Here is a 20276-nt window from a genome sequence, read left to right on the forward strand (position 1 = left end):
CCTTGGTCTTTTTAGAACGGGTTGGACTCGGCCAGGAAATCTTGTAGAATTAAACTGATCAGATGACGACTTTAAAACACCTTCCAATTTCGTGTGCTTTATGCATCAAACATTCAGCTAGCGATCGGAGTCTGAGACAACGACAACAGTGACTGCACCCTTCAGGCTTTATATTAACCAGCCCCACATGATATAATACAGAGGCTGTTTACACTTGGCATTAACATGCATTTTCATCGATCAGATCACAAGTGGACGACGTTAATGCCAGGTGTAAATGGTGTTCGAAACGTTTTGAGCTCGTCCACTTTCGACCGCTTTCAACCACATCCAGAGGTAGTCGAAACCACTTTCGAGTAGTTGCGGAACGCACATGTGGTTAAATGTGTTCGAACAGCCACACATGACCGCCTTCTCTCCGCCCATTTATCTAATCTGAGGTACTAAACACAAGTTTTACGTCTTTTCTCACTTCTGGTGCGAACACACGGGGAAAAGTGCTATTTTTAGCCTTTCATTGATAAAACTAAAGCGTCTGATCTCCGTAGTTTCGTTTTCAAAGCGTGTGAAAGTTGCGCGGTCCTATTTCTTCAATTATGCTGAAAATTCAGAGAAAGCTCTAACATTTACACGTAAAAAACACTGTGCAGCATGTTTACTTGCTAAACAAGCAGTGGACTCCGACATAATATTGCGTCAAAATAAACTCATCATTACTCCCGCTTGCGTTTGAATGACAGCAGAGAGACTCGCCCACCGTCTCATAGACCACCCCCTCACAGTATTCAGGACAGGAGCTGTCGAAAGTGGACAAAAGAGACGGATTTAAATACTAGGTGTAAACGTAATGTGTCTCTCTCGTCCACTTGTGATCCGATCGATGAAAACACATCTTAATACCAAGTGTAAACAGCCCCACAGACCCATTAAGAATCCTAACCAGATGAAAGAGAACCAACGCATCTTTATATAAAGTAAATAAAATAAATCATGTGCCCTTGGAATGACGTGAACTCTTTAAATGCATGTCATTGGCTGATTTTTACTAATAAACTCACAAACAAGGCTTAATATCGAAACTCTTTGGTTATTTTTGAGCGTGATGCTTATGGTCTAATCAGATTCAATGGATTGTGTTGTGCTATGCTAAATAAGTATATTTTCAAAAAAGTGGAGTGTCCCTTTAAGCCTAGTCCTAGACTAAAACACATGTTTGAGCTCAGCTGAAAAAAGCTTGCACTGACAGATTCTAAAATAAGCTAGTGCCATTGATTTGTCTCAAGATACACACCAGTAACATCTTTTTCTAAGGCATGTTTAAACATCTTTTAACTAAGGCCTCGTCTTGGCTTTAGCGAAGACTAGTCTGTTAAACCAGGGCATAATAATTCAACCACTAAAATATGACTTGAATCAGTAGCCTTGAAAGTGGAAGGTCTATCTTAAAACTTAAACTTATCACGTTACCATGAACATAAATCAATGTCAACTGTGATACAACACTAATCTTTACACAATGGCATTCTTAAAACTACCATACACTGAAAAGACAAAAGTGCTGCTGCTGATACCATGCACATAAACCAGACAATAGACAATAATGTTATTTAGAATCCAAAAGTGACATTGCAAACACCAACCAACTGGTTTAAGTTAACAATGTTAACTACAGACAAACAAAGATAAATCTTTTTACAAAACACATCACAATAATATACTAATGACAGGAGTTGCATGAAATCAGTCAATCCCATTAGTACTGTTGATTTTAACCAGATCCTGACATTGCATTGAGCTGCAGGTAGACCTTAGGCACAGTATGTGAATCTTAGAAACAGGCGTAGGCCTACTAGCCTACTGTGGGCCGCAGCTTTTCAGGCAATGAAGCTTGACATTGCCTTTAAATTAAATTGGGCTCGAGTCTGTTGAATAAACATGAGAGAGTAACTGTTACTTGTGACCACAGAGGGCCATTAAAAGATAAGCCTGATAAACTGACTATTTACCACACCATTAACACTAAAACTAGATCACTCTGGGCACAAATGACCCGCATTACACAGGGTAAAACGATGTCAGCTACACGCTTGTGTACTCTTGTGGACATTTGTCTTAAATATAGCTTGCAGCCTTTCGTTTTTGGCAAGAAAGATGAAAAATGCAGTATTATGCGTGCCAGGCCAAGAATTGGCAATGTAAAGGGCGATTTATAGTCGTGCGTAGGTTCTACGCCGTAGGATATCCGTAGCCTGTGCGTAGCTCTGCGTAGCCAGACGCGCACTTCGCAAAATTTTTAACAGCGCGTCAGTTCTACGCGGACTGCAAGCGCTGTGATTGGTCAACCAGAACCCCTCCCGTCAGGTAAAAAACTGCGTCATAGGTATTTCCGTTTGCGACGGTGAAAACAAAGAATGGCCAAGTTGAGGAGTGATTTAACTCAAACTGCAACAAAAGTCGCTGTTTATTTACATCCATCATTGCTGGTCTTCTCAAATTATACACAACATGTTGCTGTTTCTTCTTCGTTTGTGGCTTAACTTGCAAAGCTTCTTCTTCTTTGGGGTTCGCGCTGCTACTGTGGTTACACGCATGGTTACTGCCTACCAGCGGCCTGCGCGCGTGTTTGCACGTCGACGTGGACGACGACGCAATATATAAATAAAAACCGACGCGGAACCTACGCCATCGCGGCTATGCCGTAGGACCTACGCACAACTATAACGAGCCCTTTACTTTGTAAAGAAATACTAGGCGCCTACGTAAAATACGCATTCTCCACAGAGTGATTAATACAAAGAATCAAGATGGCAGAAGCAGAGCAATTTGTTTGAATAAACAACAATGTAATGTCACACTTTTTTCATAGTTTGGTGGGTACTGTAACTTATAGTCAGGTGGTGTGACTTATACGTCAAAATAATTTCATATGAACCAAGAGAAACCATTACTGTCTACAGCAGCGAGAGTCCGCTTTATGCTGCTCCTGTATTTATTTAATTTAATGAATTCAGTGATGCGGAATGACTTTGGGACCTTTTTGAACTTGATTTGGCTTGTTGAGTTAATTTAGCCTATTCAGCCTCCCAGGTATGTTCTGTATTCTATTGTGTATCGTGTAAATAACTGTTTATGTTACTTTAACATGTACGGACACCTATTCAGCCGGCTGTTCTGTGCTATTGTTTAGTTGAATAACTTGCCTTTCCTGATTAAATGTCTGTTCTTCGGCTTGGATTTTGTGAAATCATTTTCTTAATAAACGCGACATATAGTCCACTGCAACTTATATATGTTTTTCCTCTTCAAAGTGCATTTTTGACTGATGCGTCTTATACTCCGGAGCGACTTATAGTCTTTAAAATACGGTATACAAGTCATCCTGGACTACAAAGTGGTCCATTAATAAACTCAGTAACATAGTAGCAAAAACACAGTCCTTTAGGCCACCACTGTTGTTGTTATGGCAGGCATATGTATGTATGCATGTGTATGACATGACATGACATGACATTTCACAGATCAATGTTTTTTTACTTAGACGAAAATGCAATTCGAACAAGTAATTGGATAGGCTGTGTCCTGCACAGCCTCCTGTTTCTAAAATGCATGTCAACATTGCATCCATCAAGTTAATTTCATTAAGTCTAACAAATCTGGATGCAGACTGCACAACAAGAAAAACAAATAGGGATGCACCGAAAGGTGCCAAAGCCAAATAAAATGAAACACTCAGCCGAAGGCCAAACAACCGTTTTTTTTCCAGTTCCTAATTATTTTGCCAATTTTCTCACCATTGCACAAGTTACATTTCAGAGTGACGGTAGGGTTGGGGAAAAAAAATCACTTGCGATTCTCAAGCGTATCTCATCAGTAAAGTCGGTTCCGTGATTAATAGTTAATCGGATTCGGCAGCACCTGCTTTCAGATGGAGCAGCATTTATTACACAAAGCTGTATATCACAGAGAAGCTGGAAAAAAATCACATACATTATCAGTGTTGGGAGTAACGCATTACAAAATATAATATATTACAGTAATATATTAGTTTTTGCTGTAACGCAGTAATATAACGCATTACTCGTAAAATTTTGGTAATATTTTACTCGTTACAGTCTTAGTAACGAGCGCGTTACAATAATGCATTTCAAAATTAGACCGTGTTATTTTAAATTTTTATTTTTGACCAATGCGCGCGACCAGCATCCACACATGAAAAAGCTGTGTAAATGGCTGCGTTCCAAACCGCATACTTCCATACTATATAGTGGGCGAAAAGCACTGCTTCTCGTACTCTTTGCCTACTATATAGTATGGAAGTAGGCGGTTTGAGACGCAGCGTATGTCTGTTTCCACGTGCTGTATGCAACAAGTTCTTTAACTTTGTATTTGAAATGCGATTTGGACGCGGTGCGTGTCAAATATAGAGATGTTTCTTAAAGAGCCGAATCTGGGAAGTCCGCGGCTGTATTATAAGCATTGACTAAAGTGGTCGCAATCAGGTCCGGTAGCGCCGCACACGCATAATTTTGCGAATAAGAGCACTAAGTAAGAGCAACAGAAAGTTTCTATCGGTCTCCTGTGCTGCTTGAACCTCAGAAGTAAAGAGACTTTTACATGTTGCCAGTAAAATCCATATCACACCAGCAATGACAAGGTAAGCTTTGCTATGATTACAGTCCATATACATAATAGATTGCTAGGCTATTCCTATGCTATCTACAGTTTTATTACAAACAGCAACCTAAACTACAACATAACATTAGTGAAGACTTAAACATGGTTATCTAAATAGTACATTTAAACATCACTGTCGTTTTTACCAGCCTTTGTATGGGAACCTATATTCATTGTTTGGCAAAAAGCAGTGCTCCTCTGTTTGTCTGTTTTATTAAGCAATGATATGTTAGCCTACATGTAATCCTATTGGACTGAAATGAGCTGTATTACTTGAGGCCTAATCCTCCAATAGGACTTTTTGATAAGTTGTGTCAACCCAGTGCATGCCAGGTTTGTGCTGTGAATCTGAATTAAAAGTGATCAAAAGAATAGAAATGAAAAGAGGTTGCGTGTCTTACCATGTTATTAGGCTATAGGTTGCATTATAGTGGGCTCTTTTACCAGATCATTTGTCTATGTTTTTGATTCTGACGGTGATTGTTACTGTATTTTGCCATAAGTCTTCACTTTGCCTATTCAAAGCTCGAGGGCCAACACATAACTTCTAGATTTATAAGCAGCAACAAACTACATTTAACATTTTATAATGCCTAGTCATACTTCTGTTATTTTGATGAAAGTAACTCAAAAGTAACGCAAAGTAGTGTAACTCATTACAGTTCAGAGACAGTAATATTGTAATGTAACTAATTACTTTCAAATGACAGTAATTTGTAATATATAATGTATTACACTTTGGAAGTAACTTGCCCAACACTGTACATTATAAGAGGCGATTTGTCAACGATTATGAACGCAATTTTCCCTAGCTTCTCAGTAAAACATGGCTCTGTGTAGTAAATGCCCCTCCACCTGAAAGCAGGTCATGTCGATTTATAATAAATAAAAAAATATTAGAATTTTCAGAAAATATTTTAGAAATTTAAATAAAAGGAATAAAGATTAATCAAGCTCTGAGTGAGGAGAGAGATTTTCATGTTGATTTTATCAGTGGGACATATGGGGTCAGATCTTTGCAGGTCACCTCCTGACAAAACATAAAAGGCGAAAATTGTCACTCTTAGCAAATTAAAACAAACATCCATTATAACTTTAAACACAGCGTACTTATTCTTTCTCCTTCAACTACTTATGGATGTAGAGCTGAGATGGTGTCAATCAACAAATATCTTTTAAGACTTCTGAAGGCTACTGAGACACCTATGAAGTACGAAAGACTTCCTACTGCAAGAGAAGCCCACAACTAATTTAATACTATAGGGAAGCAAGCATCCTTGCTATGCAACCTATGATAGCATGTTATTTGTCAAACCCCTGACAGGAAATCTAAAGAAGCTGACAAAGAACATGAACATACTGTGAGCAAAAGTTAAGAGACAGAAAATCGTACCGGAGATGCCCACGGGGGTGGCACCCCCTAAGAATTAAGACAGCTTAGGAGCTTTTGTTTTAAACCCGTGTTTTTTCAGAGCTGTGAAAGTTTTAACAGACAGAAGAAAGAAGGTCAATCTAATTTTGGAGTGCCTTTGAGTTTTGGAAACCTAATATGCAGACGCTAATTATAAAGCATTTGAGAAAAGCATAGATCAGTCTCTCTTAGTATTGATTTGGTGTTTAACTGTACTATAAGGGAATTGGTGTAGCAATGTGCATGTTTGGGCTTAAATATAATCAATATTTTTCAGTAATCAATAAGGAAGACAATTAATCCCATCAGTCCAAAATCACAAAAGAAAAGTTGGGTGTGGATATGACATTACAATAAAGTTTTATTTAACAGGAAACCCTTTCCAGACGTATCAAAGAGATATGAGTAGTCATTGCTATAAGTCGATGGAAAGCTTTCAAGAGCCAATGCAGTGACTTAAAAAGCATAATTAAATCTTTACAGTCATTTACTCCCTCGCTCCATTGTCTCTCCATCTCTCTCGATCAAACAGACAGCCAGATTCTGAACTACTCCTGTTGCTTTTGGCAGTAAAACTCAAACCCAGGCTTTAGTGCTCACCAGGATGAGAGTTAAACAAACAATTCACACACGTTTTCCAGAACACATATTTTTCCATGAGAAATATAATTATTCAAATAAAAAGGCAGGCACTGGCAAGTAGGCTAATAATTTAGCCATGATAGTCTAATCATTTTCCTACACAGAAATATTTAGAAGTGAATAGTACAGTGCCTTTCGTTAAATATAATAGCACGGCATTAAACATTAACATGAAATTCACTTGACATTAATCCAGTCTCACTTACAATGTATTTTACATGCTATGATCATAAAAGTGCATTAAGTATAACCAGAAGCTATTACGGTTTACAACTTTACATACATAAGATCGGTCCCATGAGCAGAGCTTGAAGTATGTTGGTTTTTACTATGCAATGGCAGGAAAGTGTAGATTTTGCTATACCGTTTATACCAGGGAAGATTCATAGGCTATGACAGAAGGCTATGAAAGAACAGGCTATGATAGATACACAGGCTATGATAGAAGGCTATGACGGGTAGAGCCCGACCGATATGCGTTTTTTCGGGCCGATGCCGATACAGATATTAGGGAGTAAAAAAAGACCGATAACGATATATCGGCCGATATTCTTTATGTGTACATTATAGTTCAGTATATACTACAGTATATTATACTAAAGTACTGTACATAGAATACACTATATACTTTAACATAGGGCTGCACGATTCAGAGAAAAAATCTAATTGCGATTTTTCTGATCAAAATTGCGATTCGCGATTTAAAGTGCGATTCATTATTATATAATAAAAGAGGTACATCCAGGTTTGTTGTGGTGGTTTTAATAGCACCAAAGAAAGATGCTGTGCTACTGTTTATTTGAAACCTCTTAAACATTGTACCAAGTTGTCTGCAGGACTTTGCTATTCTGCAGACAAACTTTTTTTTAAATCTAAGAACATTTAAAAAATACAAGAAAAAAAATTTTTTTTGAAAGTTTTATTTAAAATAACATATAGGCCAATGTATTTTGGCTGTCACTACAATAATGCATCTGACAAGCAAATGTTTAGTTTTTCTTTTAATCATAAGACTATACTCATCTTGTTTTACTTTCAGGCATCTGTAATAAATGTAAATATATTAGTTATTAGAATCTATGATTTAACATAAGCAAAAAATACAAATAAAAGACTGCACAGTCCTCACTGTAGGATTTTAAATGTGGAGCTGCAGAAGCTTGTTCAGTTAAGAGTAAGAAGTGATTTAAATTTTTGGTGTAATAAACATTTCTGACACAGAAAGCACCAGGTTACTGTCACTTTAAGACACAAGACAGCTTTAAAACTGCTCTGCTTCAATATACTGATAAACATCCAGCTGTTTATGTTCACTTAGACAAGAAAGAAAACTTAAGTTTAGTGATCACGCGTGTGCTGACTGCTCTCTGTGTGCGCGCTTCATGAACCCTCATGCCTGTAAATATTCAAAGCGGTGCAGATGTGCGCGTGCAAGAAATTATAATGTACCTGTTTCGTCTGCTGTGTTCCGGGCTTTAATGAAACCTGCTTATAGTCTGATGAGGCGTTTGTCATTGTTTGCGATGCATGACGAGAAACGGACGTATATACACCTTTCTTTAAGTCCAACATTACACAAAAGGGAAATGTTTTCGCGCATTTCTGTCCATTCATTTGACGGTTAATGAGTTATAATGCGTTTTTAAAATGACTGAATCCAAAATCTGCCAACTTCATGACATTCCGCGTTGTGCAGTTAATTCCATTTGTATGCATTTCGCGATTCTGTCCGTGTTTTCCGCATCGCGGAAATCATATGGCCGTATATTTTGTTGAGGAGTTGAACTGCTGCTCGCGCTCATGTTTTCCAAATGGTGTGATGACGTGTAGTCAGCACCTCAGTGTTCATGCACTCTATTGGTCTAAACTGCATCAAACGTAAAATGCGCATGAAGCGAACTGTCAAAAACTGCGTACTAGATGATTGTTATATTTAATAGTTTTGAATCGAAATAATCGCATTTCTTGCGATTCGAAAATCGCATCCATTCACATCGCGATTTCGGTTTAAAAACGATTAATCGTGCAGCCCTACTTTAACATAATATACTATGAATAAATACAATGCAATGCAATGATCACTCACAAATGTGGTGATCCCTCACAAATGTGGTGATCCAACACTTATATGGATGTGACAAAGATATGTACTATAGGCAAGAAGTTAACAATAAACTTTATTATCCAAAATTAGTTGGATATCAGTGCACTAAACAGTAAACTTGACTTATTATAAATAACTTTAAAACACAAAGAGAACAAAATACATAAAACTTGCATCATTTGCAGTTTTGACGAGAATAACGTTATAAAGAGAAACGTATGAAGTCATTGATTAATATTAGCTTTACAGTAAGTTGTGTTCTTCACAAATTAGTTAGCCACTCACCGTTACGAAGACAATGCTTGACGGAGCACATACTAATGTACACTATGTTTAATGTTGTGCACAACGTTTTTATAACACAAACCCAGGGTTCCGTGCAAACTTTAGACTTTAATAAAACTAATGCGTCTTCGCTCCGCCTCTTTTATTTAGCAAGGGTGTAGAGTTGCGCGAGCTTATTGAATCAATTGCTCTGAAATGAGCGTGTTAACTAACAACACAAGCAGCAGTAATCTCATATAGTGTTATATAAGTGCACGGCTGCGCGTAGTTTAAACGTGTCATTTCTCCGTCTCGCGTCATTTCTCCCGCTTGCGTTTTAACTCGCAAGTCGACAAAGAGACGGATTAAAAACACCAAATGTAAGCGGGAATGCGTCTCTCTTGTCCATTTATAATCCAATCGACCAAAGCGCGTCTTAATACCAGGTGTAAAAATGTTGTGAAGAAGACACTGCGTGACTGCAGCCACCTGAACTGAGAGACTGACTGACTGAACTGAAGTGAAGGGGGTAGGGGATTGGCTGGTGTCACTACAGTGAGTGATCTGGGTCGCCATTAGCAACCAGTATGGCGCACTCTGCTGGACAAACAAGTAATTACATCTTTCAAATGCATTTAATGTGTTCTGTAACAAATGTTCATATCGGCGCATATCTGCGGCTTATACGCCGATACAGATATATCTGCGACATGCTCATATCGGCCGATAAAATCGGCAAAACGATAAATCGGTCGGGCTCTAATGACGGGTACACAGGCTATGACGGGTACACAGGCTATGACGGGTACACAGGCTATGACGGGTACACAGGCTATGACGGGTACACAGGCTATGACGGGTACACAGGCTATGACGGGTACACAGGCTATGACGGGTACACAGGCTATGACGGGTACACAGGCTATGACGGGTACACAGGCTATGACGGGTACACAGGCTATGACGGGTACACAGGCTATGACGGGTACACAGGCTATGACGGGTACACAGGCTATGACGGGTACACAGGCTATGATAGGTACACAGGCTATGATAGAATGCTTTGATAGATACATAGGCTAGGACAGAAGGTTATGAAAGATACATAGGTTATGACAGAAGGCTATGACAGAAGGCTATGATAGATACACAGGCTATGATAGGTACACAGGCTATGATAGAATGCTTTGATAGATACATAGGCTAGGACAGAAGGCAATGAAAGATACATAGGCTATGACAGAAGGCTATGACAGAAGGCTATGATAGGTACACAGGCTATGATAGGTACACAGGCTATGATAGGTACACAGGCTATGATAGGTACACAGGCTATGATAGGTACACAGGCTATGATAGAATGCTTTGATAGATACATAGGCTAGGACAGAAGGCTATGAAAGATGCTAGGGGTGTAACGGTTCGTGTATTCGAACCGGACCGTTTCGGTTCAGGGCTTTCGGCACGGTGCGCACGTGCACCGAAAGCATTTTGTGTGCGCCTGTGCGGAACATAATACGTGCGTTTCCGCACGAACATATTAAGTGGCGGAAGTCTCCGCGTTCAGCGCAAGTCTTCTGTCAAACATATAACATAATTCGGCCCGCAGAAAGATTTTTATTTACTTAGTTGTATATCCGTTTGATTATTGATGTAAACGTTTACGTGTCGTATCTAAAAGCGCATGTTAAACGCGTGTCAACGCGCTGCTTTGTTCTTTCAAAAGTGCGTGAGAGGATGCACGTCTTTCGTTGCTACGCATTCATGAGACGCGCTTTCTGTGACAGCGAGAATAAGGAATGCGTGATCAGATTTTTCATCTGCATATCACGTCAATCATATCATTGTCACAATGCGATCAGCTGGTCGGGACAGAGAAGAGCTGTAACCCGGGGTTACTCAGCTGTCACTCAGCTGCGGAGGGGTTCGTAAGTAAAGTCACAGCTTACATTGATGACACAAGCAAAGATTAGGAGAAACGTGCAAAAGATCAAAGATGGCTATGTATGCAGCTCACTAATCTCAAAATGAGTGTATAATGAGTATATCATCATGTTGCTTGCTATGCAGTTACACATAGAGCAGTTATATTATTTTTATACAGAGATGGTACATAGCCAATTCAATACTGTGAGTTAAACAATCCAAAATAAATCAAAACAGAAAATTTTTAGTGGCAAAAATGTAGGCTAATAGTTCATAAATGTATTCAGGAATTGAATTTGTTAGTTCAAGGTTTTAGTAGAAAAAGTTTAAGAGAAGGTTAAGATAAGAGTTACCTTCTGTTATAAAATAATGTAAAAAATAACTTTGCAGTAGTATTTTATTTATTATTTTTTCATTTTATATATATTTTATCTGTTATACTTTAATAAAGTGTTTAAAAAAGTGTAAACAAATTGTAAAAAAAAGTTTAAAGTAATAAACAACCTGCAGTTTAATGTTTGCATTTCTCCCTTACTGTACCGAAAATGAACCGAACCGTGGCTTCAAAACCGGGGTTCGCACCGAACCGTGATTTTTGCGTACCGTTACACCCCTAAAAGATACATAGGCTATGACAGAAGGCTATGATAGATACACAGGCTATGATAGGTACACAGGCTATGATAGGTACACAGGCTATGATAGAAGGCTATGATATATAGATAGGCTATGATAAAAGGCTATGACAGATACACAGGTTATGATAGAATTATGATAGGATCTATGTTATTTACACATCATCTGATGAATAAACATGTGTTGAAACATTAAGCAGCATGCGTCTCAGGTGGCTTTTAAACTCACTGTAAAAAATTATTTGCTGCCTTAAATATTTTTGTTGAATCAACTCAGATTAACAAGTAAGTTTTAATTTACTATTATTTATCTTGACGAGATAAGCTGATACAACTACAGATGAGTTTGTATAACTACAGGTGAGTTGAAAAAAGTCAACTTAATTTTATAAGTTGTAGCAATTCATCTCTTGTCAAGATAAATAATAGTAAGTTGACATGACTTGTAAATCTGAGTTGATTCATTTAAGGCAGCAAAGATTTTTTTACAGTGCTGCTGACAGTTTAGTTCGAAATGGGGGACGCTTTAGATAAAAATGTGACCCTGGACCACAAAACCAGCAAAAGTTTTTTTGGTTTTTTTATTAAGATGAATACATCATCTGCAAGCTCAATAAATAAGCTTTCCATTGATGTATGGTTTGTTAAGATAGGAAGAAAGTTGTCCAAATTAAGTTGTTAGCAAAGCATCCACTCACAAATATATATATATATATATATATATATATATGTACATGGGAAATTTACAAAATATTTTTATGCAACATGATTTTTACATAATATCCTAATCATTTTTGGCATTAAAAACATAGATAATTTTGACCCATGCAATGTATTTCTGTATTTTTCTACAAATATACCCATGTTATATGTGACTTGTTTTGTGGTCCAGGGTCACATTTAATTTTTAAAGGGACATTCCACTTTTTAAAAAAAATATGCCATTTTCCAGCTCCCCTAGAGTTAAATATTTGATTTTTACTGTTTTGGAATCCATTCAGCCGATCTCCGGGTCTGGCGGTACCACTTTTAGCATAGCTTAGCATAACCCATTAAATCTGATTAGACCATTAGCATCACGCTCAAAAATAACCAAAGAGTTTCGAAATTTTTCATGTTTAAAACTTGACTCTTCTGTACTTACATCTTGTACATGGTGGACTTTCAATAGCAGGGGACTTTTTTCAGGCACTGAGTAATATCAATGCGCCTCCTGCACCCATTGTACAGCAGTAAAGTCCTTGATTATTACCCCAGAATAAGAGTATAGTTCCTAGTCATATCTGCCTAGAAAAACATAACTTTAAATTTTTCCGTCGGTCTTAATACACGATATAACTGCATAATAGTCGAGTTTTAAATAGGAAAGATATTGAATATTGTTATTTTTGAGCGTGATGCTAATGGTCTTACCGGATTTAATGGATTATGCTAAGCTATGCTAAAAGTGGTACCGCCAGACCCGGAAAACGGCTAAATGGATTTCAAAACGATAAAAATCAAGTGTCCCTTTAATGTGAATGCGGTCATGCTGACCCAGGAGCGCACAGGGGTACAGAACCCAAAATGGTCTGTTTGTAGTTTGTTTACCAGAGGACTGCGGCTCGATTTGCATGAATGCGAAAGCAGCTGGCACTCCGGAATGTACTCGTCCAGGAAGTGAAGTAACCTGTGCATACAATTAAGCCGATGATGACATCATTGATTTCCACAATGCATGATTGCCATGAGTGGCAGTACTCCAATAACTGCATGATACGAACAGGAAAAACTGGGGCCTCATTTTAAAAACTGTGTGTAGGATCCTAACTAAAAGTCTACGTATGCACAAAAGCCAAAATATTAAGACTCATAAAACAAAGCAATGATCCCTGGAGATGCAAATGCTTTTCTCAGCATCAGCTGAGAAATGATGGTGATGACATAAGACGAACCAAAGTGCGCTGTGTTTTATAGAATCAAGTGAGTGTGAAACCAGACCATCGCTGTAGAGGGCAGCGGGTACAATCGTCCTCTGGTTCAGACCACAGCAAACTGGGCAGCGAGTAAAGAGGGAGCAATTGAACTTGGGTTCAGACAAAAGTTTGATCCAAAAATGAAAATCGAACCAAGTATGAAGGCATCCTTAAACATGCTGTAATGCCAAAACAATTTTTTTTCATTAGTGCCTGATTGTATCTGCAAATGACAACTATAATCCATAGTGACTGTGCAAGAAGGCATTTGGGGTAATCTTATATACTTCTTACATGTATAATAAGGGGATGTAAAACAGTATTTACTAAGTGCAGGTTTATTAAAAAGTGTAAAATTATTTCATCCTAAGGCAACATCAAACATACTGCTTTCAACTTTTTGTGTCCCACGTGAGAAAGTCATTCAGGTTTGGGTCGACATGAGTATAAGTAATTGATGATTTCATATTTGGATGAATGATCCCTTTAATTCAGGGGTGTCAAACTTATTTTAGGTCAAGGGCCAGATTGCAAATAACGTCACTATGTATGATCACTTTTTCCAACCTTAGTGTGCTGATAATTGTGTTAATATGAACTAAACAAATTACAAATAAATTAGCAAGAAAACTAGAAAAACACACAGCTCTGTGAAATCTAAATTTCAAAAGTCCTCAGAAACATTAACATATGAAGAGTTTCGTTGCAAAACGAGATAAACACCGTTTTTTTAATTGTTCAGAAATCTCTATTTTTGGTTGTGCATTCCAATTCATTTCAATTCAACTGCAGTTGGTTTGTTTTGATTTAAACCTTCATAACTTAAAAAATACAGCTAAGTAGCACCATAAAACAAAATAATAACGATAACATAATAATAAATATGTTTTGAGAAAAAAGTTAAAAAATGGATTTATCTCATACACATAAATTTACATCCGTAAAAACCCACTGGTCTTAGGCTGTTTTCGGGCCATATGTTTCACACTCCTGCTTTAATCAGACCTTAAACAGAAAAATGCAAGCACTTTGCAATAACTGTAACCGTGGGTTCACACCAGCCGCATTTGAGGCGTCAAATTCGCATCTACCGCGTCTAGTTTGCCGCTTGAACAGTTTGAGTTTGCTCGCTTCATTCGCACGTGAATTTCTAGTCATCGAGACATTCATGCAGAAATTCACGTCATGGGAGGGGCTTTTGTGATTCCGCTCGCTTCCTGTAATCACGTCACTACTAGAGCAAGCGTTTGCCGCAGTAATGCTCAATTCGCGGCATTCGCGAACTAGATGCACGAATGAGGCGGAATCGTGCTACCGCGCCGTGCTATACGCCTCATTCGCACCGCGAGACCTCTAGACGCGCGTCAACGCATCTTCACATTGACTTAACATTGAAATCACTCGCGCTTGATACCTCGACCGCGGCTGGTGTGAACTCAGCATAAGGCCACACATACTTTTATTTAAAAAAAAATTTTGTTTCGAGTTGGCTAGAGGGACACCACATTTAGACCACAACTTTGACACAGAAGGCCACACAACTTCAAAGAAATTTGATATGTGATAACTTGCTAAAATATGTAATGCTTAATGTTTGCACAATCCATTCAAATTACGATAAAATATATTTAAAAACGTTCAATTATATGTTTCACATTCCTTCTGGGAAAAGACAACATCACTCTCTTTGACTCACCAGTGTGTCCACTAACTGCATCAACCTAAAACTTCAACTATATATAACTTTTTTGAAATATTAAAATCATTCAGATATAGCATATCATTTCTATTTTCATAATGCAATATGCACGTTCGTGTTATGTTAGCAATTTCAATGTCTTGCAGCCCTAATTCATAGGTTGCATTTATAAAAAATTCTGACATAAAAATCCTATATGTTCGGGTCAATCATTGCAAAAGACACAATCTCTATTTCGACAAAGATCTATTATTTTCTTTGCAGCCAGTTTAAAAATAACAAAACAAAAGTGTGGCATATGTGTTTAGCTGCCCAGGAATGGGTAACCTGACATACTTTGACTTCAGTTCCTCTGTTAACCATTACAAAAAGCTTCCGTTTTGGCTGTAAATTAGCTTGGTAAAATGAATAACATTTAAAATGGATAAATAAATACAGCATGTGATCCGGTGCTATTTAATGAGGACCACCAAAAACAACAGTCTAAAAAAACTAAAGCAAACTGAGATTCTTTGCACAAATTAACCGTACATAAATAGGAAGCTGAACAAATCACAATAGGAGCATTGTTGCACCCATCCGCTCTTAAACAGTCCAATGAGGCCTGCTCCAAAATTAAACGGAGCTAAAATTCTGTACTGAATTCACCATATCCTTCAATAATGGAAAACTGTAGGGACTCCGTGCAAAATGAATTGAAACCTGAACAATGTGAACAAAAGTGAAAACCGTGAAAATCATCAGCCCTGGACGCCCAGTACATACAATGCATGAAGGAAACATGCTGCTCTGGAAAAACATACCAGAAACGTAGATACAAAGATGTAGTCTCCATGCCAACTACAAAGACACTCATTTAAGCCCCACCCATTTTGGGAAGGAGGGAACCAACTATGCATGCCATGAATCCTAGAGCTGACCTAAGCTTTCTTAGCTTGACGCAGATGAGCAGATAAATAAAATCTCTTTATAGCTGTGTACAACCTGTAAGCTGCAAAAATATGCACACATTAGCAGGAATGTGGTTTGTTTTGCACCAGCCCAGATTTGAATGAAATGAAAGCATGTATACCCCTCAGGAGGTTCAGGTTAAAGGCCTTTTTCATTTAAAGATCTATCAACTGAAAACCAACCTAAAACAAATGAGAGATGGACTAAGGGCTGCACAGTATACTTAAATATCGCAGATGTGCATATGGCAATGAAGTGGTTTACAATAACTGAATTATTTTAATACGGTACTTACAAAGGTTAAGTAGTTTTAGCAAAGAGACGAATCGGTGTGGAATATGAGCAATTATCAGTAAGAATGTGAAACATGTGTTTGTGTTTAGATTTTAAACATATTTTAAGAAGTTCAAATAGATTTTACAAACTTAAAGCATTATTGTATTGTATATTGCATAATTTAGTAAGTTACATCACATTTTTCTTTAATATCGTGCAACCCTAGTTGGACTCGAATAATAGTATTCAGGGTTCCCACAACTTAGTTAACTTCAAATTCAAGGACCTTTCAAGGACTTTCCAGGTCCAATACCCTCAAATTCAAGGACAAAATGTGGGGACACATTTCAAGTAAGAGCAAGGTTACATTGTGTTACCTTTTAAAATACATTGTTACATTTCCCTTTCGAGGGAACTCGCGCTGCGTTACTGCGGTGACACTTTGGGGACGCCTCCAGGGGTAAGTGCGTCTGAATGTGCATATCAAATTCAACCACGGGAGCCAGGAAGTATATCGCTATCTGAAATATTGCCAAAGACTGGGTTACAGGGACGCATGAAGTATGGCAAGGGAGACGCAGCGTCTCGTTCCGAGACATTTTCATGTGTCAAACACAACTATGCAAAAAAACATTTTGGTATGAATCAACATTCGCATAAAAGATATAAGCATTTAAAGGGAACAGTTTAGCAAGTGTGCTTAAAGTCTAGAATTTTTATGATATCCTACAATACACAGGGAATAATATGGATTTTTTTCAAGAAAACTTCTTGCATAAAATAGATAAAAAAATATAGCACTTTCAATTACCTGTATCTATGTATGTATATTTTCAAAAACTTCCCAGGGCCTTGAATTTCCCCCCCGGATTCACAAACTTTCAAGGACCGTGGGAACCCTGAGTATTTTGTCCCTACTGAACCTGTCAAACTCTGAATTACTTGCATAATCAAGCCTCCTGCAAATCCCCACTCTGCCAGCACTTCCAGTTCATTTTCCAGCTCTGTTTCTTAAGGAAACGATTCTATTCTGAGAATCCTGACCGGAACGTCCAAAAGGAAACAGCCCAATGACCTTGCTGCACATGTAAAAGTCAAGTATCAAAGCACCGAATGTGAAGGATGAAAGTTTACAGGCACCGGATTTAAATTCCTTCACACTGTGGAAAAATACTGGCATATCATTAATATTATAAAATGGATCCGGTGGCAAAAGAGTTTACAGTGAGACCATAAAAAAGATGATAAAAAACATAAGATGTGAATGATCTGTGGCCATTGAATTATAAGAAAATAATGCACACCTAAGGTGGTAATGCAGTGCGGCACAATGCAAAGCGTTACACCGCAGCTGTGCATTACTTTCAAATAATTCAAAGAACCGAAGTCAATTATTCCGATTTCACCACGACTACCACAAACATTGCTCTGGTGCCTACTTTTAAGACATTTGACAGATATGGTCTGCGGCTATAGAAAAATAATCAACACCCATGGAACATTTCTCAACCAATCAGAATACAGCATTCAACAGATCCGTGGTATAAGTAAGGAATAATCGACGACGGGCCATTGAATTATAAGAAAATAATGCACACCCAAGGTGCGGCACGACACGAAGCGGAGTGCCATTACACCGCGGGTGTGCATTATTTTCAAAAAATTCAAAGGACCAGAGTCAATTATTCCTCTTATACCACGGTTACCACAAACATTGCTCTGGTGGCTATTTTTAAGACATTTGACAAGTTAGGTGTGCGGTTTTCAGAAATGAATGCATACCCACGGAACATTTCTCAGCCAGTCAGAATACAGCATTTAACAAATCCGTGGTATAACTAATGTTAATTCATTTATTAATAGGGCAATGATTGAAAAGCATGGCAATGAGTTCAGTTCATCTAAATGGGCAACGTTTAGCAAAAAATACCTAACTAGAGGTAATGAAGTGAATAAAGTAATATTTAGGTCCAGACGAATCGCTTCAAAATCCAATGGACCAGATCACTTTGAAAAGTTTCTGAGAACAGAACAGTGGTCAGTACTGGTCAGAAATTACCATCTGGGTCTGAATATACACAAAATAATCAACCATGGCTATAACCACATCTGCAAGATATTTGACTTGCAAAAGTAGCTGTACATTTGGGTATTTGCTTGTAAACATCCAGGTACCACTGACCTATTAGTAGTTTATTATCCTATACAATTTCAAATCACCAAAAACACAAAACTTAAAACATAAACGATAAAGGTCAAAACTGCTGATCTAACAGGAACACATTTCTTTCGACAGTGTTTAACTGTTATCATCTCTGTATTTGGACACCAACCACTATTTGCTTGCGTTTGTTTGTAAGCACAACAGATGAGAAACTGCTTTTGAGGAAATGTGTAAGTGCCTTCAGATGTATTTGTCATTGAATAAGACAGTATTTACAGTATTCAGCGGGTGTTTGGGAATAAAATCGGACAGGCTGACATAAACAAACCCGAACCTGTGCCTATTATAAGCTAAAGTATTCTTTAAATGAAAATAAAATGCAATACTCTACCAGATAATCCATGTAATTTCTCGATCGCTTCTTGCTGTTGTCTCCAAAAGGTTTGAATCCCGAGTTAGGGCGGCTATGAAATGAAACGGTGGTGTTTATTGAATGCATCCAAGTCTCGTTTTTTGACGGCTTAGGCTTTGGATTCCCCGCCTCTCCGATGTGAAAAATAATACATGAATAAAGCGGCTAACAAGAGTTAGCACGGCACACTTTCCCTGTGATTGGAGTCACGCGCACGGATATCTGAATAAAAAGGCCCGTTTAAAAGATTCAAGCGTCTAATACATTGCTATTTTTAAGCAAAAAATCTGTATGTTTCATGTCCCACTCCCTCAGACGTGTTATAGCAAATATAATAGTTTTTAATGTGGGCGGAGACAGGAGCTGTTTGTTTTGTGCTCGCGAGCCACACACGGCAAAGCATCGCGGCATCGACGTGACGTCATGTTCATTGAGCCGATCTGAATTTCTTTCTTCATTTAAGCGTGCACGGGCTATTTGGAAAATATATCCATTCAACTAGCGGACTTTAAACGTCTATTTTATTCAAGGAATCGTTTCATATGAAAAGAGAAGCGTACGAGCGAGTTGTTTGGACGTTTGTGCCTCAATCACGTGATATAATGGATCATACGCGAGCTGTCAAACTACAGGTTCTTGTTCATCACGTGGCAAGGAACGGTGCCATATTTTGTTTGATCCTGACCTCTACTGGTTAAAGAAACGCATTATTCTTCAAGATTTTTTACAGAATGAGCTGAGAGATTTATATCCAAAGGAACATGGTATGCTCAATATATTATCTTAAAAGAACTGCTAAATAAAACCTACAGGTAACACGATGCAAAAACGTTTATACTTTTTTTTACTGACACAATGATGGGAAGAGTTTGGGGTTTGTGTGGACAGGATTTGCTAATGTTTTGTTTTTATTTGTGAATTCATAAGATGAAAAATTAAGAATAACAATAAAGGAAATAAAATAATTATGTAGTCACAGCGATAAAACATTAAAAAAATAAGTATTTCACAATAAGTAGGCCTATTTAAAACAAATTTAAAAGCTCAAAAAAACATTTAATATACTTCATTATGTTGTAAAGAATATTTGATTTTATTGTATGTTTTGTAAATTGTGATGTCCGTCTCCCTGTTATCTGTTCATTGTTGTCTTAAAATTGTTA

General features: G+C 37.8%; 1 protein-coding gene across 2 annotated transcripts in view; it reads right to left on the bottom strand.

Moving 5' to 3' along the window:
• Positions 1–19663, bottom strand: part of arl15b (ADP-ribosylation factor-like 15b) — a 58311-nt gene extending 38648 nt beyond the window's left edge. Inside the window, exon 1 of one of the 2 annotated variants that reach the window (XM_055208984.2) lies at positions 19093–19663. In XM_055208984.2, the coding sequence (XP_055064959.2) occupies positions 19093–19200 (108 nt within the window). In that variant the 5' untranslated portion in view covers positions 19201–19663. The remainder of the gene's footprint in view (positions 1–19092) is intronic. The other variant, XM_055208982.2, reaches the window with a different exon arrangement.
• Between the last annotated feature and the right edge of the window lie 613 nt (positions 19664–20276).

Source organism: Misgurnus anguillicaudatus, chromosome 12 (genome assembly GCF_027580225.2).
Source record: "Misgurnus anguillicaudatus chromosome 12, ASM2758022v2, whole genome shotgun sequence".
Taxonomy (NCBI): Eukaryota; Metazoa; Chordata; class Actinopteri; order Cypriniformes; family Cobitidae; genus Misgurnus; species Misgurnus anguillicaudatus.